Source organism: Thalassophryne amazonica, chromosome 7 (assembly GCF_902500255.1).
Source record: "Thalassophryne amazonica chromosome 7, fThaAma1.1, whole genome shotgun sequence".
Classification (NCBI taxonomy): domain Eukaryota; kingdom Metazoa; phylum Chordata; class Actinopteri; order Batrachoidiformes; family Batrachoididae; genus Thalassophryne; species Thalassophryne amazonica.
In genome coordinates, this window is record NC_047109.1 from 80,501,161 (window position 1) to 80,518,267 (window position 17,107).

Genomic DNA, 17,107 nt, shown 5'->3' on the forward strand with positions numbered 1-17,107 from the left:
TAGGTGTTAATGATGGCTTTCGTTTAGCTTTTCTGTATGTAAATCCCATTTCCTTTAGGTGGTTTCTTACAGTTCGGTCACAGACGTTGACTCCAGTTTCCTCCCATTCATTCCTCATTTGTTTTGTTGTGCATTTTTGTTTTTTGAGACATATTGCTTTAAGTTTTCTGTCTTGATGCTTCTTCTTTGGTCTACCAGTATGTGTTATGTGTCGGACGCAGCCCGGAGAACCGACCAGCGTTTGAAGGACCCAGTATAAAATAAGCAGAGCACGGTACAAAGGATAACAGAGTTTAATAAACATAACAGTGATGTGAAAAATATAAAAGTGCGCGGTCTGGCGTGGTGGATTGCGGTGCACTCCCAGCAGCGCTAACGGTCCGGAGCCAGAACCGGTTCGGACCCAAGGACCCCGCCGACACCCCCCAGGTGGCCGCGACAAACCGAGTCTGTGAAAGAAGAAATCATTATGGGAGTCCACACTCTACACACAGAGAGACCACTCAAAGGTGTACAAACAGCAAACACTTCCTGGCTTAATTGCAAATCAGCTTCCCACCCTGCAGGCATAGAACACCCTGTTCACAAAACTCCACTGCAGTGGAAGCTGATTTAAATGACCAACATACAGCTCAATATAATAAGGTGTGAGGGACACCACATTTACTGACTGTATAAATGTTAGTCACAAAATCTAACGTACCTCAGGAAGTGTGCTGACGAGCGTGAGACCTCACCCCCTCCTCTTTCACAGACCATGCATCAAACCTGGACGTTCTCTGCATCCACTGATGATGAGATGGCTCTTGAGACGACGATCTCACCCGTCTGGTCACAAGGTCGAGTCTCTGGCAAATACACACTGTGTACTCCAGTCTTAAATGCCACCATGTTCCAATCCATGTAGATGCACCACAGCTGTGAGTCCTGACGAGCCGCAGGTGATCAGCCTCAGGTGATCAGGGTGAGGTCCTGATAAACTCAGCTATACAGCCACTCAGTCCCAAATGCAAGCCACCTGGAAGGAAAATCAAAAGACAGGACAGAAAACAGAAACAAAAGGCAGCCAGGCCCCCCCAGCCACACAACAGTATGTTTGCCTTTAACAACCTTCCCATGTTGTTTGTATTTGGTCCAGAGTTTAGACACAGCTGACTGAACAACCAACATCTTTTGCAACATTGCGTGATGATTTAGCCTCTTTTAAGAGTTTGATAATCCTCTCCTTTGTTTCAATTGACATCTCTCGTGTTGGAGCCATGATTCATGTCAGTCCACTTGGTGCAACAGCTCTCCAAGGTGTGATCACTCCTTTTTAGATGCAGACTAACAAGCAGATCTGATTTGATGCAGGTGTTAGTTTTGTGGATGAAAATTTACAGGGTGATTCCATAATTTATTCCTCAGAATTGAGTGAGTCCATATTTTTTTTCCCCTCTGCTTGGTATAAAAAAGTAACCGTTACTGACTGACACATTTTTTTTTCTTGATTTCTTATAGTGTTTCTTAAAGCCAGAAATTTGCCATTTGAAATTGACTTTAGTTTTGTGTCATGTCTGTGATCTGCTTTTTTTCTACAAAATTAAACAACTGAATGAACATCCTCCGAGGCCGTGATTCCATAATTTTTGCCAGGGGTTGTAAAAGCGAAAAACAGTATGTGACAGAAGAAATATTAGAAATTTCATTACAGATGTTAGATTTACATTTTACCACTTATCACAAAGAAGTTAAAGTATCATTAACTATAATATTGATCAAGTTGACATATTTAAACCTAATTGTCTTCATAATTGCCTCCGCCAGGGCTGCCCTTTGTCACCGATTCTGTTCATTACCTTTATGAACAGAATTTCTAGGTGCAGCCAGGGTGTAGAGAGGGTCCGGTTTGGGAACCACAGAATCTCATCTCTGCTGTTTGCGGACGATGTGGTTCTGTTGGCTTCGTCAAATCAGGACCTGCAGTGTGCACTGGGGCGGTTTGCAGCCGAGTGTGAAGCGTCCGGGATGAAAATCAGCACCTCCAAATCCGAGGCCATTGTTCTGGACCGGAAAAAGGTGCCTTTTCCTCTTTAGGTCGGTGGAGTGTCCCTGCCTCAAGTGGAGGAGTTTAAGTATCTCGGGGTCTTGTTCACAAGCGAGTGATGGATGGAGCGTGAGATCGACAGACGGATCGGTGCAGCGTCTGCAGTGATGCGGTCACTGTATTGGACCGTTGTAGTGAAGAGACAGCTGAGCAGGGGGGCAAAGCACTCGATTTACCGATCGATCTACTTTCCGACCCTCACCTATGGTCATGAGATTTGGTTCATGACCAAAAGAAAGAGATTGCGAGTACAAGAGTTTCCTCCGCAGGGTGGCTGGGTGCTCCCTTAGAGATAGGGTGAGGAGCTTGGAGTTGAGCCGCTGCTCCTCCACGTCGAAAGGAGCCAGCTGAGGTGGCTCAGGCATCTTTTCCGGATGCCCCCTGGGCGCCTCCCTGGAGAGGTGTTCCGGGCAGGTCCCATTGGGAGGAGGCCCCGGGGAAGACCCAGGACACACTGGAGGGACTACGTCTCTCGGCTGGCTTGGGAACGCCTCGGGGTTCCCCCGGAGGAGCTGGGGGAGGTGTATATGGATCGGGAGGTCTGGACGGCTTTGCTTGAACTGCTGCCCCCGCGACCCTTCTCCGGATAAAGTGGAAGAAAATGGATGGATGGATTGTCTTCATTTTCTTTCACAAGTATTTTTTAAAACCTGTACGATGAATCACACTATCATCTGCATATATGCATTACATTTTGTTTTCCTGGAAGACTCACCTGAGCTGCAGATATGAGGAGGGCCCCTTCATGTCTGTCTTCTGTTTGTGATGAGTTTCTCCGTCTTATACATTTCATAAATCGGATCTACGCAGTCCGTTTTAACTGATCACATGAGGAAGGAGCTTTGATCATTAAAAAGAGGGGGACCATTGGAAAGGGTTTGTGAAATCCTTTGCAGCTGTTAATGCAGAACAGGTAACAATGTAATTACACCTGTATGAAGTGCTTTTGAATGGGACCATATGCAATTGCCGAGGTGTTTATTTAACACTGTAAAATTTATTGTGAACCCAACAATAATTTTACAAAGCAACAAATATAACGAATCACATTCTACACATTCAAAATGTTCAAACACCATAAAACTTGAACCCAGTAGTTTCAGCGCCTTTGTAAGCGCATGCTGCCAATGTAGACATTCTACTCTATATATGCTCCATTACAGAGAGTATCTTTAGACTTTGCCTTGATGCAAACTATGGATTTGATAGTTGATCATTGCGTTTGTCTTCTTGTTCTCCGTCTTTGCGTTTGCCTCTCTTTCCGCCTTTGCCCTGCTTCTTACAGTAGTAGCATTTGGCGAGGCAAGAGACAGCCTTACAGAATTCTTTGAAGTCAACCTCACCATCGTTGTTCTTATCCATCACCTCCATGGCCTTCTCGATGTCTTCTGGGCTGATTTTACCCTGCAGCACAAATTGTTTCCACACAACATGAAATGCACATGAATAAGAAGCACATGAATGGATGTTTGGTATTTATTGTAGTGTATACCATGATTATGACAAGTTCCTCACTTTAAGTTCAGGGCATTGCACTTCTTTGTCTAACATCTCCTTCAGCTCTTCCTTATTTAACATGCACTTCTTGCCTTTGTCGGTTTTGCTTGCGTACTCGTCAAATATCTCTACCAAGGATGTAATGACCTGCTCTAGGCGAGGTGGAGCTGCCATAGCTGTAGCACAAATTAGAAAGCACACAGTGGATGAAAAAAAACGCCAAAAAATAAAATTCTTATACAATGTGCAAATTTATACTTTAATGTGACAAATTTGATATCTATACAGGATTTCCTTTTAGGATTATATATGACTGAACTCAGAACATGAAAGTCAGTGAAATCAACAATGAAACAGTAGATGTAAAATGTTCTCCAAAGTAAATGCAGCTATAATATAATAAACTTGCAATTTATTTACTGATTATATAATGCCACCTTATCAACTATAATTTGCTTTTCTTTTACATGAATCTGATTCTTTTGTACTCGTTCTAAATATGCTGTTAGCGTATTTGCTCATGTGCCTCCCCTGTGTTGCTTGTTACTCACCTCCGATTTTTTATTCTCAGGTGAAGAGAGATCACTTCTGTGTCACCCAGGTGAGGCTGACATGAGACTGATGGGAACAAGTCCTTTGAAAGACCACACACACACACACACACACACACACACACACACACACACACACACACGGGAAATGTGCCACACTCCAACAAAGCCTCTTCACCAGTCCTGTCTCACTCATTCCAAACTGTAAAATTTCCTTTTTTTATTACTCAGAAGGAAATGATTCATATTTGTGCTGCATACAGAGAATAAAGTACATTCATAAGAGATTATATGCAGAAATTACAAATGAGCTACTAGGTATAAAGTGGAACAAATATACACGATGATAAGAAGACTGCACAGCTCTGTTTATTGCAATAAACAGATCCTGGTTCAACTCTGTGCTCATTTTTAAAGCTACAGTCTGTGCCATTGTCTTCTTTTTTGGTTCTATTGTGAATTAAGACTTTAGTAATCATTTATTAAGATTTATTAAGGCTAAGGCTAAGCGTAAATTTGGTAAGATTGTAATTCACGTCGGCAGTAATGACACCCGGTTACGCCAATCGGAGGTCACTAAAATTAACATTGAATCGGTGTGTAACTTTGCAAAAACAATGTCGGACTCTGTAGTTTTCTCTGGGCCCCTCCCCAATCAGACCGGGAGTGACATGTTTAGCCGCATGTTCTCCTTGAATTGCTGGCTGTCTGAGTGGTGTCCAAAAAATGAGGTGGGCTTCATAGATAATTGGCAAAGCTTCTGGGGAAAACCTGGTCTTGTTAGGAGAGACGGCATCCATCCCACTTTGGATGGAGCAGCTCTCATTTCTAGAAATCTGGCCAATTTTCTTAAATCCTCCAAACCGTGACTATCCAGGGTTGGGACCAGGAAGCAGAGTTGTAGTCTTACACACCTCTCTGCAGCTTCTCTCCCCCTGCCATCCCCTCATTACCCCATCCCCATAGAGACGGTGCCTGCTCCCAGACCACCAATAACCAGCAAAAATCTATTTAAGCATAAAAATTCAAAAAGAAAAAATAATATAGCACCTTCAACTGCACCACAGACTAAAACAGTTAAATGTGGTCTATTAAACATTAGGTCTCTCTCTTCTAAGTCCCTGTTAGTAAATGATATAATAATTGATCAACATATTGATTTATTCTGCCTTACAGAAACCTGGTTACAGCAGGATGATTATGTTAGTTTAAATGAGTCAACATCCACACAGATGCTGAGAATGACAGCCTCAACACTGCATTTAATCTATTATTAGACTCAACTGGCTTTGCTCAAAATGTAAATGAGTCCACCCACCACTTTAATCATATCTTAGATCTTGTTCTGACTTATGGTATGGAAATTGAAGACTTAACAGTATTCCCTGAAAACTCCCTTCTGTCTGATCATTTCTTAATAACATTTACATTTACTCTGATGGACTACCCAGCAGTGGGGAATAAGTTTCATTACACTAGAAGTCTTTCAGAAAGCGCTGTAACTAGGTTTAAGGATATGATTCCTTCTTTATGTTCTCTAATGCCATATACTAACACAGTGCAGAGTAGCTACCTAAACTCTGTAAGTGAGATAGAGTATCTTGTCAATAGTTTTACATCCTCATTGAAGACAACTTTGGATGCTGTAGCTCCTCTGAAAAAGAGAGCTTTAAATCAGAAGTGCCTGACTCCGTGGTATAACTCACAAACTCGCAGCTTAAAGCAGATAACCCGTAAGTTGGAGAGGAAATGGCGTCTCACTAATTTAGAAGATCTTCACTTAGCCTGGAAAAAGAGTCTGTTGCTCTATAAAAAAGCCCTCCGTAAGGCTAGGACATCTTACTACTCATCAGTAATTGAAGAAAATAAGAACAACCCCAGGTTTCTTTTCAGCACTGTAGCCAGGCTGACAAAGAGTCAGAGCTCTATTGAGCCGAGTATTCCTTTAACTTTAACTAGTAATGACTTCATGACTTTCTTTGCTAATAAAATTTTAACTATTAGAGAAAAAATTACTCATAACCATCCCAAAGACATATCGTTATCTTTGGCTGCTTTCAGTGATGCCGGTATTTGGTTAGACTCTTTCTCTCAGATTGTTCTGTCTGAGTTATTTTCTTTAGTTACTTCATCCAAACCATCAACATGTCTATTAGACCCCATTCCTACCAGGCTGCTCAAGGAAGCCCTACCATTATTTAATGCTTCGATCTTAAATATGATCAATCTATCTTTATTAGTTGGCTATGTACCACAGGCTTTTAAGGTGGCAGTAATTAAACCATTACTTAAAAAGCCATCACTTGACCCAGCTATCTTAGCTAATTATAGGCCAATCTCCAACCTTCCTTTTCTCTCAAAAATTCTTGAAAGGGTAGTTGTTAAACAGCTAACTGATCATCTGCAGAGGAATGGTCTATTTGAAGAGTTTCAGTCAGGTTTTAGAATTCATCATAGTACAGAACAGCATTAGTGAAGGTTACAAATGATCTTCTTATGGCCTCAGACAGTGGACTCATCTCTGTGCTTGTTCTGTTAGACCTCAGTGCTGCTTTTGATACTGTTGACCAAAAAATTTATTACAGAGATTAGAGCATGCCATAGGTATTAAAGACACTGCGCTGCGGTGGTTTGAATCATATTTATCTAATAGATTACAATTTGTTCATGTAAATGGGGAATCTTCTTCACAGACTAAGGTTAATTATGGAGTTCCACAAGGTTCTGTGCTAGGACCAATTTTATTCACTTTATACATGCTTCCCTTAGGCAGTATTATTAGACGGCATTGCTTAAATTTTCATTGTTACGCAGATGATACCCAGCTTTATCTATCCATGAAGCCAGAGGACACACACCAATTAGCTAAACTGCAGGATTGTCTTACAGACATAAGGACATGGATGACCTCTAATTTCCTGCTTTTAAACTCAGATAAAACTGAAGTTATTGTACTTGGCCCCATAAATCTTAGAAACATGGTGTCTAACCAGATCCTTACTCTGGATGGCATTACCCTGACCTCTAGTAATACTGTGAGAAATCTTGGAGTCATTTTTGATCAGGATATGTCATTCAAAGCGCATATTAAACAAATATGTAAGACTGCTTTTTTGCATTTACGCAATATCTCTAAAATTAGAAAGGTCTTGTCTCAGAGTGATGCTGAAAAACTAATTCATGCATTTATTTCCTCTAGGCTGGACTATTGTAATTCATTATTATCAGGTTGTCCTAAAAGTTCCCTGAAAAGCCTTCAGTTAATTCAAAATGCTGCAGCTAAAGTACTGACGGGGACTAGAAGGAGAGAGCATATCTCACCCATATTGGCCTCTCTTCATTGGCTTCCTGTTAATTCTAGAATAGAAATTAAAATTATTCTTCTTACTTATAAGGTTTTGAATAGTCAGGTCCCTTCTTTTCTTAGGGACCTCATAGTACCATATCACCCCAATAGAGCGCTTCGTTCTCAGACTGCAGGCTTACTTGTAGTTCCTAGGGTTTGTAAGAGTAGAATGGGAGGCAGAGCCTTCAGCTTTCAGGCTCCTCTCCTGTGGAACCAGCTCCCAATTCGGATCAGGGAGACAGACACCCTCTCTACTTTTAAGATTAGGCTTAAAACTTTCCTTTTTGCTAAAGCTTATAGTTAGGGCTGGATCAGGTGACCCTGAACCATCCCTTAGTTATGCTGCTATAGACTTAGACTGCTGGGGGGTTCCCATAATGCATTGAGTGTTTCTTTCTCTTTTTGCTCTGTATGCACCACTCTGCATTTAATCATTAGTGATTGATCTCTGCTCCCCTCCACAGCATGTCTTTTTCCTGGTTCTCTCCCTCAGCCCCAACCAGTCCCAGCAGAAGACTGCCCCTCCCTGAGCCTGGTTCTGCTGGAGGTTTCTTCCTGTTAAAAAGGAGTTTTTCCTTCCCACTGTTGCCAAGTGCTTGCTCACAGGGGGTCGTTTTGACCGTTGGGGTTTTTCCGTAATTATTGTATGGCTTTGCCTAAAAATATAAAGCGCCTTGGGGCAACTGTTTGTTGTGATTTGGCGCTATATAAATAAAATTGATTTGATTTGATTTGATTCATGTTTGTCAAGGTATTAATTTATACATTATTTAATGATTTATTAAGCTATACAACACCATGAATAACTCAACACTGATAACTCTTCATTCATTGTTAATTAATGCTTATTACTGCATTGACTAACATGAAGATCATTAAAGTAATTCCTCAACACATTAATTACCAATAATTCACTATAAATTTTTTTTGGGGGGGGGGGGGGGGTACAAGAGCTAAGAAAAAAAATTCATTACTTTTGGAGTGAAATTAAATAAAAAATCCTGTTTTTTTTTTAACTAATATTGTGAGATAGGGATGGATTTTTCCAACATTTTTGTCAATTTCACAAGAAAAAAACAAAAGATGTGAATCTGGGTCATGAGGATTCATTGAGTTGTAACAATGATAAACTGAAGTTTAGTCTTGCATTCATGCCTGTCCTGTCTTGACTCTTAAGAGTTTAAGTAATAGTTGGAGTTTTACGGCAATCATGAAAGTATTTGTTTTTACGGAAATAAAATCATTTCATCCATCCATCCATCCATTTTCTTCCGCTTTATCCGGAGTCGGGTCGCGGGGGCAGCAGCTCAAGCAAAGCCGCCCAGACCTCCAGATCCACACACACCTCCCCCTCATTTCATTTTTTGCAATTATGAAAACCATAACATTAAAACCAACTCAGTACTTTATTCTGCAGTTACTGTGCTTTATTGGGATTTTTTTTTTCTCTAAATACTTGTACGAGGTCTGTTAGAAAAGTATCGGACCTTTTTATTTTTTTTTCAAAAACCTGATGGATTTGAATCACGTGTGCTTGCATGAGCAAACCTTGAACCTTCGTGCGCATACGTGAATTTTTTCACGCCTGTCAATTGCGTCATTTGCTGGTAAGCAGCCTTTGTGTGAGGACGTGTGTAGTGCACTCGGCGGATTTTCATTTCAAGGAAAAAGACGGAACGACTGGAGCAGCGCCACATCAGATTTTGCCAGAAACTGGGTGACAGCCAGGTGGAAACCATTCGGAAGATTCCGACGGCTTTCGGTGACTTTTCAGTCGTGTGACTATCAGAGAAATTGTGGAAGAGATGGGCATGTCACAACATGTCCTATGAGACTTCAACAAGGAGGCGCTTTTGCGCCACCGTCAGCAGCAGCATGAATTTCACTGCCACTCTTTTCATGGCCAAATCTTCTGTCACAGTGGAATGTACCGAAAAAGTGCTGATGTCCACCTCTTCCGCAATTTCTCGGATAGTCACACGATGGTCCTGCATCACCACAGCATTCACTTTGGAAATGATCTGGTCATTTCACCGTGTTGATGGCTGACCGGAGTGTGGCTCGCTCTCCACTGTTGTGCGGACGTCTGTAAACCGGTTGTACCGCTCCTTAATCTGTGTGATGCCCAAAGCATCGTCACCAAAAGTTGTCTGAATCATCCAAATGGTTTCCACCTGGCTGTCGCACAGTTTCTGGCAAAATTTGATGCGGCGCTGCTCCAGTCGTTCCGTCTTTTTCCTTGAAATGAAAATCCGCCGAGCGCACAACACATGTCCTCACACAAAGGCTGCTTACCAGAAAATGATGCAATCGACAGGCGTGAAAAAGTTCACGCATGCGCACGAAGGTTCAAGGTTGGCTCATGCAAGCATACGTGATTCAAATCCATCAGGTTTTTGCAAAAAATAAAAAGGTCCGATACTTTTCTAACAGACCTCGTAACTTTAATTGGCTTTAGATTTTAGTATTGGTGCATATGTAAATATTTTAGTATTTTTGCATATGTAAATTTTTTGTTTGTCAAATGAAACCATGAAATTCAGCATTACAGTGCTGCTGCAAACCAACAGTCCAACATATGAGCATGTTTTTATTTGACATAAGTGAGATGTTTTCATGATGCTTGAAGGATTTGTAACCAAATCTACATTTTCCACTTGTGTCTTCCAACAGAAAGGCATTCATTCCTTCTCCTGTTCCATTCTCTCACCCCCTGTCAAGTCCTTTTGTAGGTCACTTCAAATTATTAAAGACTAGCTAATCTTCAGTTTGGCCTCAGTACTTTCACTTATTGAATGCTATCAGATTCTCCGTGCAGGGGAGGAAGCAGAAAATGGAGGCGAATGTTTGTGTGGTGTTCATTACAGAACACTTCATAGTGCCTCCTCACTGTGTGAGCCACAATGTGCACTACAGTTTCACTGTAGGAGAGCTTCTCTACCTCTGCAGTAGTAAGTTTGCACAAAGAACACAGTGAACGTGTTAGAAAAACTTACTTTTAAACAAAGACAATAATTACTTTACGGCAGCTTTTCTGCTGTATGCACACATAACACCAAATCAAATTCCTTGTATGTGCGAACTTACTTGGCAGTAAATGTGATTCTGATTCTGATATCATCCATTGTCATATACCTATAAATGATACGCCAATATGAGTGGATAAAACACTAAAGAATAAATAGCAATACACCCTTTTCGCGGACGGGTAATATTTTTCATATCACCCGAGTAATCAGCCAATCCGGACAGCGGAGCGGCGCCACGACGAAGAGGCGCGGTCAGAGGAACTGTGAAATACTGGTGAGTCGCTATTAATAATTTCTTACGTGTCCAATCTCGTAGGTTGATCGTTAAAATTAAATTTATTTCTAAAAGCCATCATTATTATTTATAAGAAAACATCCTATTTTCTTTCTACTAAGGTTTGAACTTTGAGTGTTTACACAGGAGAGAAAAATGAGAAAATGTTAATGCCTGTTTGAGAAAAGCGTATAAAGTGTGTAGTGAAGGGTTTTACAGCCTTAAAACATCTATAATAATTGTAAAAAATAACGCTGACTACTTCGCGGATTTCGCCTGTCGCAGGTTATTTTTAGAACGTAACTCCCTTTCACAGCCTCACAGTTTCTCAGATATTTTTTTAGTGCAATTTTGCATGCTTCTTCTTTTCTTTTTTTTTTTTTTAACAGCGCATTGTGTTCTGCGTCCTTATCAGGCAGGCGATTGCTCTCACTGCCTCCAATTCGTTTACTGAGTCTGCGGGCTCAATAAGCACCGCAGTGGGCCACTCACACCGCCCCCCTGTCTGCTCTGCTGAGCTGCATGGAGCAACAGGTCCAGAAACTACGCTCGCTGTTTTGATGCGCAGCCCCGCTGCATGGTCTCGGTAACGGCAGCCACAGAGCTCCATGGCCATGACTTGGATTCTTTGCGGGTCCCGCATCCATACCCCCGGAGACAGTGAGCGAAGGGAGAGCACGCGCATTCAGGGTGTATAGTTTTCTGAAGGGTGTATAAAGCCATATTCATTGGTGAACAACTTGATAACTGATAGTCTCCAATGCAAATGACAAAGTTCGGTTTTATTGTGGTAGGCAAATAATATAATGTGTAACAAAGGTAAAGGTGCAATATGCAAGATGAATACAACATGGAAAACATCATCATGAGTTGCATGGAAAAAAAGCAGAAGTGTCTTCACAGATTCTTGTGTGGCATGCACGTCTGTCTGCATTGTGTTATGTAATAAAATATCTGAAACACTGAAGTTTTTGTGTTACTTTCAGGTTTCTGTGTGTTTTACAGTGAATTTCAGTTCTGATAACGGAGAAGCTCAGGTATCACTTTTGCAAGTCATCTGCTAAATTTAGGAGAAACTCTTGGAAGTGTTGATGATAACTTTAAGAATCCTTAAACTGTGGACCAATGGTTGCAAAGCTTTTAACAATTAATGAAGTACCTATGGTGAGAAATTTGAGGTAGTCTCGAGACTACAGTGGGGCCAAAAAGTATTTAGTCAGTCCTTGATTATACAAGTTCTCTTACTTTAAAAGATGAGAGAGGTCTGTCATTTTCATCATAGGTACACTTCAATTATGAGAGACAAAATGAAAAAAAAAAAAATCCAGGAAATCACAAGGTGGGTTTTTTAAAGAATTTATTTGTAAATTATGATGGAAAATAAGTATTTGGTCAATAACAAAAGTTCAACTCACTTTGTAACATAATCTTTGTTGGCAGTGACAGAGGCCAAATGTTTCCTGTAAGTCTTCACCAGGTTTGCACACATTGTAGTGGTATTTTGGCCCATTCCTCCATGCAGATCTCCTATAGAGCAGTGATGTTTTGTGGCTGTCGCTGGGCAACACGGACTTTCAACTCCCTCCACAAATTTTCTATGGGGTTGAGGTCTGGAGACTGGCTCGGCCACTCCAGGAATATGAAATGCTTTTTGCGGAGCCACTCCTTCGTTGCTGGAGCGGTGTGTTTGGGATCACTGTCATGCTGGAAGACCCAGCCATGTTGCATCTTTAATGGTCTCACTGATAGAAGGAGGTTTTGGCTTAAAATCTCATGATACATGGCCACGTTCCTTCTTCTCTTAACAGGGATCAGTCGTCCTGTCCCCTTTGCAGAAAAACAGCCCCAAAGCATGATGTTTCCTCCCCCATGCTTTACAGCAGATATGGTGTTCTTGGAATGCAACTCAGCATTCTTCTTCCTCCAAACACGATGAGCTGAGTTTTTACCAAAATGTTGTACTTTGGTTTCTTCTGACCACACGATATTCTCCTAATCCTCTTCTGGATCATCCATATGCTCTCTGGCAAACTTCAGACGGGCCTGGACACGTACTGTCTTAATCAGGGGGACACACCTGGCACTGCAGGATTTGAGTCCCCCTCTGCGTAGTGTGTAGCCTTTGTTACTTTAGTCCCAGCTCTCTGCAGGTCATTCATCAGGTCCCTCCTTGTAGTTCTGGGATTTTTGTTCACCGTTCTCATGATGGAGCCCCAGATCGAGGGAGATTATCAGTGGTCTTATATGTCTTCCATTTTCTTACAATTGCTCCCACAGTTGATTTATTCACACCAACCTGCTTAACTATTGTAGATTATAGATATCCAGACAGTTATCAACAGCAAGTCTGAAAACCTGGGTCTGTCATGGTATGGGGTTGTGTCAGTGCCCTTGGCAAAGGCAATTTACACTTCTGTGATGGCAGTATTAATGCAGAAATGTGCATAGAGATTTTAGAGCGACATGTGCTGCCTTCAAGACATCTTTTCCATGTAAGTCGTTGCAATGTTTCAATAAGACAATGCAAAACTACATTCTGCACACATTACAAAGGCATGGCTGCAAATCTTACCTGTCCCCATTAATAAAGTCCCGTAGTGTTGCACACTGTAAGACATGTTTTAGGAAGCATGGGGCAAATGAACACTTGTGGTATCCTCAATCTCAAAACATCACTGGGTGCAACTTGGGGATTAAGGACCCTTAGTGATTTTCCGGTCAAGCTGGAGTTTGAACTGACTCAAGCCCAATGCTTAACCATTACACCATCACCTCCCCAAAAATAATAGGAAAAAATAAAATAAACCAGCAATAACAAGAAAATATTTGGCTTCATACTGGGTGCAATAAGATATATGTCAAAGTAAATGTAAGGATCGCTTTATTTTATTTATTTATTTATTTATTTTGCATTTAATATGCTGTTGGAAGATTTTCTGATATGGGGTTGTATATGTATTTTGGAATCTTATTACAACAAGTGAGAGTTGCATAACCTAAATAGCCTACATGTACTTTTTCATGGCATTGGAGTACAAACCACTGATGGACCACTAAGATGTAGAAAGGCACCCCCTGGGGGTCTCACCATACTTTGGAGAAATCAACTGGGCAGGTATGTTAAACCTCTGGATTTTAGCTTAAACTGGTGTGAAGCAATAGAGGTTGCTATTGGTGTGAAGGGATTCATAATTTTAAATTACTGTCTAGGCACAGGATGAGCAAATGAAACAGAAAATTGAATAAATCCTACAAAGGCCCAACAAATTGCTTGAAAAGTCATGTTCTTTCAAAAATATGCTCCAAATGGTATGATTTGCTGGCAAAATAGGCCTCCAGGTAAAATGTCTTTTCCTTGGTTGGCCAAGACGTTCAGTTAGACTGTTCCAATCATCTGAACATAACTTTTGTGCAAAGCGACCAAGATAACTGAAACTTTGGAGAGTGATCATACACAGACTGAAGTTTAAGTCTTTGTAGGATTTATTACAATTTCTATGGTTTCTGTTTTTGTGTGTGTGTGTGTGGGGGGGGGGGGGGGCGACCCTGTACGTTATTAGTGCATGGAAAATGAAGACATTTTCACAGAATTTGGAAGCCTTGTGTGTATTAATTGACTGCCCTGATTGTACAAATTTTGTGATACTGGCTGGAATGTAAACCTAAAGAATCCAGAACTATCCATGTTTTTTGTGAGGGCCATAGCAGCCATGCAGCAGCACAGTGGCTTAGTTGAACCGTTGCCTCATAGGAAGAAGATCTCAGGCTTGTTTCCAACCTTCATGGGGGGAGTTTGAATCGATCTCCACATATGCTTAGGTTCTCTTCAGGTGCTCCGGCTTCCTCCCGCATCCAGTGACTTGCTGATTAGGTGAATTGGTGACTCAAAATTGACCACAAGCCCATGTGCTTTTAACTAATTGACATGCTTTATAAAAGGGTTTTTTCCCAGTTGTTGTTTTTTTTTTTGTTTGTTTTTTACTTACCAGTGTGCCTTTGTCTTTTACTATTTTTTTTTTACCGTTATCTCACACCCATGGAAGTGTGCACTTTTTTTTGTTTGTTTTTGTTTGTTTGTTTGTTTGTTTTTTGTTTTGTTTTTGCAAAATAATGTCAACACAGTGTTATAGTGTATTTCGAATGTTAAAGCAAATTTATGTGGGGGAGTACCTCGTAGACTGGCTACTGAGCAAATATTCTCTGTTGCCAGTATAGTGTCTGTTGAGGCAATTGTGCCGTGAAAGAAAAAAAAAGTACAAAGAAAAACAACGTAATTAAATGGACAACAAAATGAACATTATAAATGGCTGCCCTGGCAACATCATAGTGCTTGTACAACAAAAATGAAAATACAGTTGTTAGGTTACATACATACCCTGGCAGAAATTTTTTATTGATTTATTTATTAATTTGGTGGTGGGGAGGGCATTTTTCAGAGAATATGAATGACAACACAAAAACTTTTTTTTTCCTCTCATGGTTAGTGGTTGGGTGAAGCCATTTATTGTTAAACAATTATAATGACAACAAATACTACTCAAATGACCCTGATCAAAAGTTTACATACCCAAGGTCTTAATACTGTGTATTGCCCCCATGAACTGCATGTTTGAGATCTCTCCAGAGTGGCTCAATGATATTGAGGTCAGGAGACTGAGATGGCCACTCCAGAACATTCAATTTATTCTGCTGTAGCCAATGACAGGTCGACTTGGCCATGTGTTTTGGATCGTTGTCAGATCATTGTTTTGGATTCAGCCAGTGAGTGTAGTGAAAAGCAGTGAGTGTAGTGAAAAGCAAACTTAGGAATCAAATGTTCTTGCAGACCCTTAACTCCATCCTCTTCTTCTTTGTCTTTCGGCTGTTCCCGTTAGGGGTCGCCACAGCAGATCAATCGTTTCCATCTCACCCTGTCCTCTGTATCTTCCTCTGTCACACCAATCACCTGCATGTCCTCTCTCAGCACATCCATGAACCTCCTCTTTGGTCTCCCTCTTCTCCTCCTGCCTGGTGGCTCCATCCTCAGCATCCTTCTCCCTATATACCCTGGGTCCCTCCTCTGCACATGTCCAAACCATCTCAATCTCGCCTCTCTGACTTTGTCTCCAAACCGTCCCACCTGAGCTGTCCCTCTGATATGTTCATTCCTAATCTTGTCCATTCTTGTCACTCCCAAAGAGAATCTCAGCATCTTCAGCTCTGCCACCTCCAGCTCTGCCTCCTATCTTTTTGTTAGTGCCACTGTCTCTAAACCATACAACATAGCTGGTCTCACTACTGTTTTGTAAACTTTCCCCTTCACTCTTGCTGATATTCTTCGGTCACAAATCACTCCTGCCACCTTTCTCCACCCACTCCACCCTGCCTGCACTCTCTTCTTCACCTCTCTACCACATTCTCCATTACTTTGAACAGTTGACCCCAAATATTTAAACTCATCTACTTTCACCACTTCTACTCCTTGTAACTGCACTATTCCACTGGGCTCCCTCTCATTCACACACATGTACTCAGTCTTGCTTCTACTGACTTTCATTCCCCTTCTCTCCAAAGCATATCTCCACTTCTCCAGACTAGACTCAACTTGCTCTCTACTCTCACTACAGATCACAATGTCATCTGCAAACATCATAGTCCATGGGGACTCCTGTCTGATCTCATCTGTCAACCTGTCCATCACCACTGCAAACAAGAAAGGACTCAGAGCTGATCCTTGGTGTAATCCCACCTCCACCTTGAATGAGTCTGTCATTCCGACTGCGCATCTCACCGCTGTCACACTATTCTTGTACATGTCCTGCACTACCCTAACGTACTTCTCTGCCACTCCAGACTTCCTCATACAATGCCACAACTCTTCTCTTGGCACCCTATCATAAGCTTTTTCTAAGTCCACAAACACACAATGTAACTCTTTCTGTCCTTCTCTGTACTTTTCCAACAGTATTCTCAGAGCAAACATTGCATCTGTAGTGCTCTTTCTCGGCATGAAACCATATTGCTGCTCACAGATCTTCACCTGTTTTCTAAGCCTAGCTTCTACTACTCTTTCCCATAACTTCATACTGTGGCTGATCAGCTTTATGCCTCTGTAGTTACTGCAGCTCTGCACATCACCCTTGTTCTTGAAAATAGGAACCAGCACACTTCGTCTCCACTCCTCAGGCATCCTCTCACTTTCCAAGATTTATTAACAATCTGGTTAGAAACTCTACTGCCATCTCTCCTAGACATTTCCATGCCTCCATTGGAATGTCATCTGGACCAACTGCCTTTCCACTCTTCATCCTCTTCATAGCAGCCCTCACTTCATCCTTGCTAATC

General features: G+C 41.4%; 1 protein-coding gene across 1 annotated transcript; it reads right to left on the minus strand.

The window, feature by feature from the left end:
• Positions 1–3,199: 3,199 nt before the first annotated feature.
• On the minus strand, positions 3,200–4,271 carry s100w (S100 calcium binding protein W). Its single transcript, XM_034173553.1, has 3 exons — positions 4,135–4,271; positions 3,602–3,759; positions 3,200–3,490 (listed from the first exon to the last, which is right to left on the minus strand). The coding sequence occupies exons 2-3, from the start codon at positions 3,755–3,757 to the stop codon at positions 3,281–3,283; spliced, it is 366 nt and encodes a 121-aa protein (XP_034029444.1). The 5' UTR covers positions 3,758–3,759; positions 4,135–4,271; the 3' UTR covers positions 3,200–3,280.
• Positions 4,272–17,107: the final 12,836 nt, after the last annotated feature.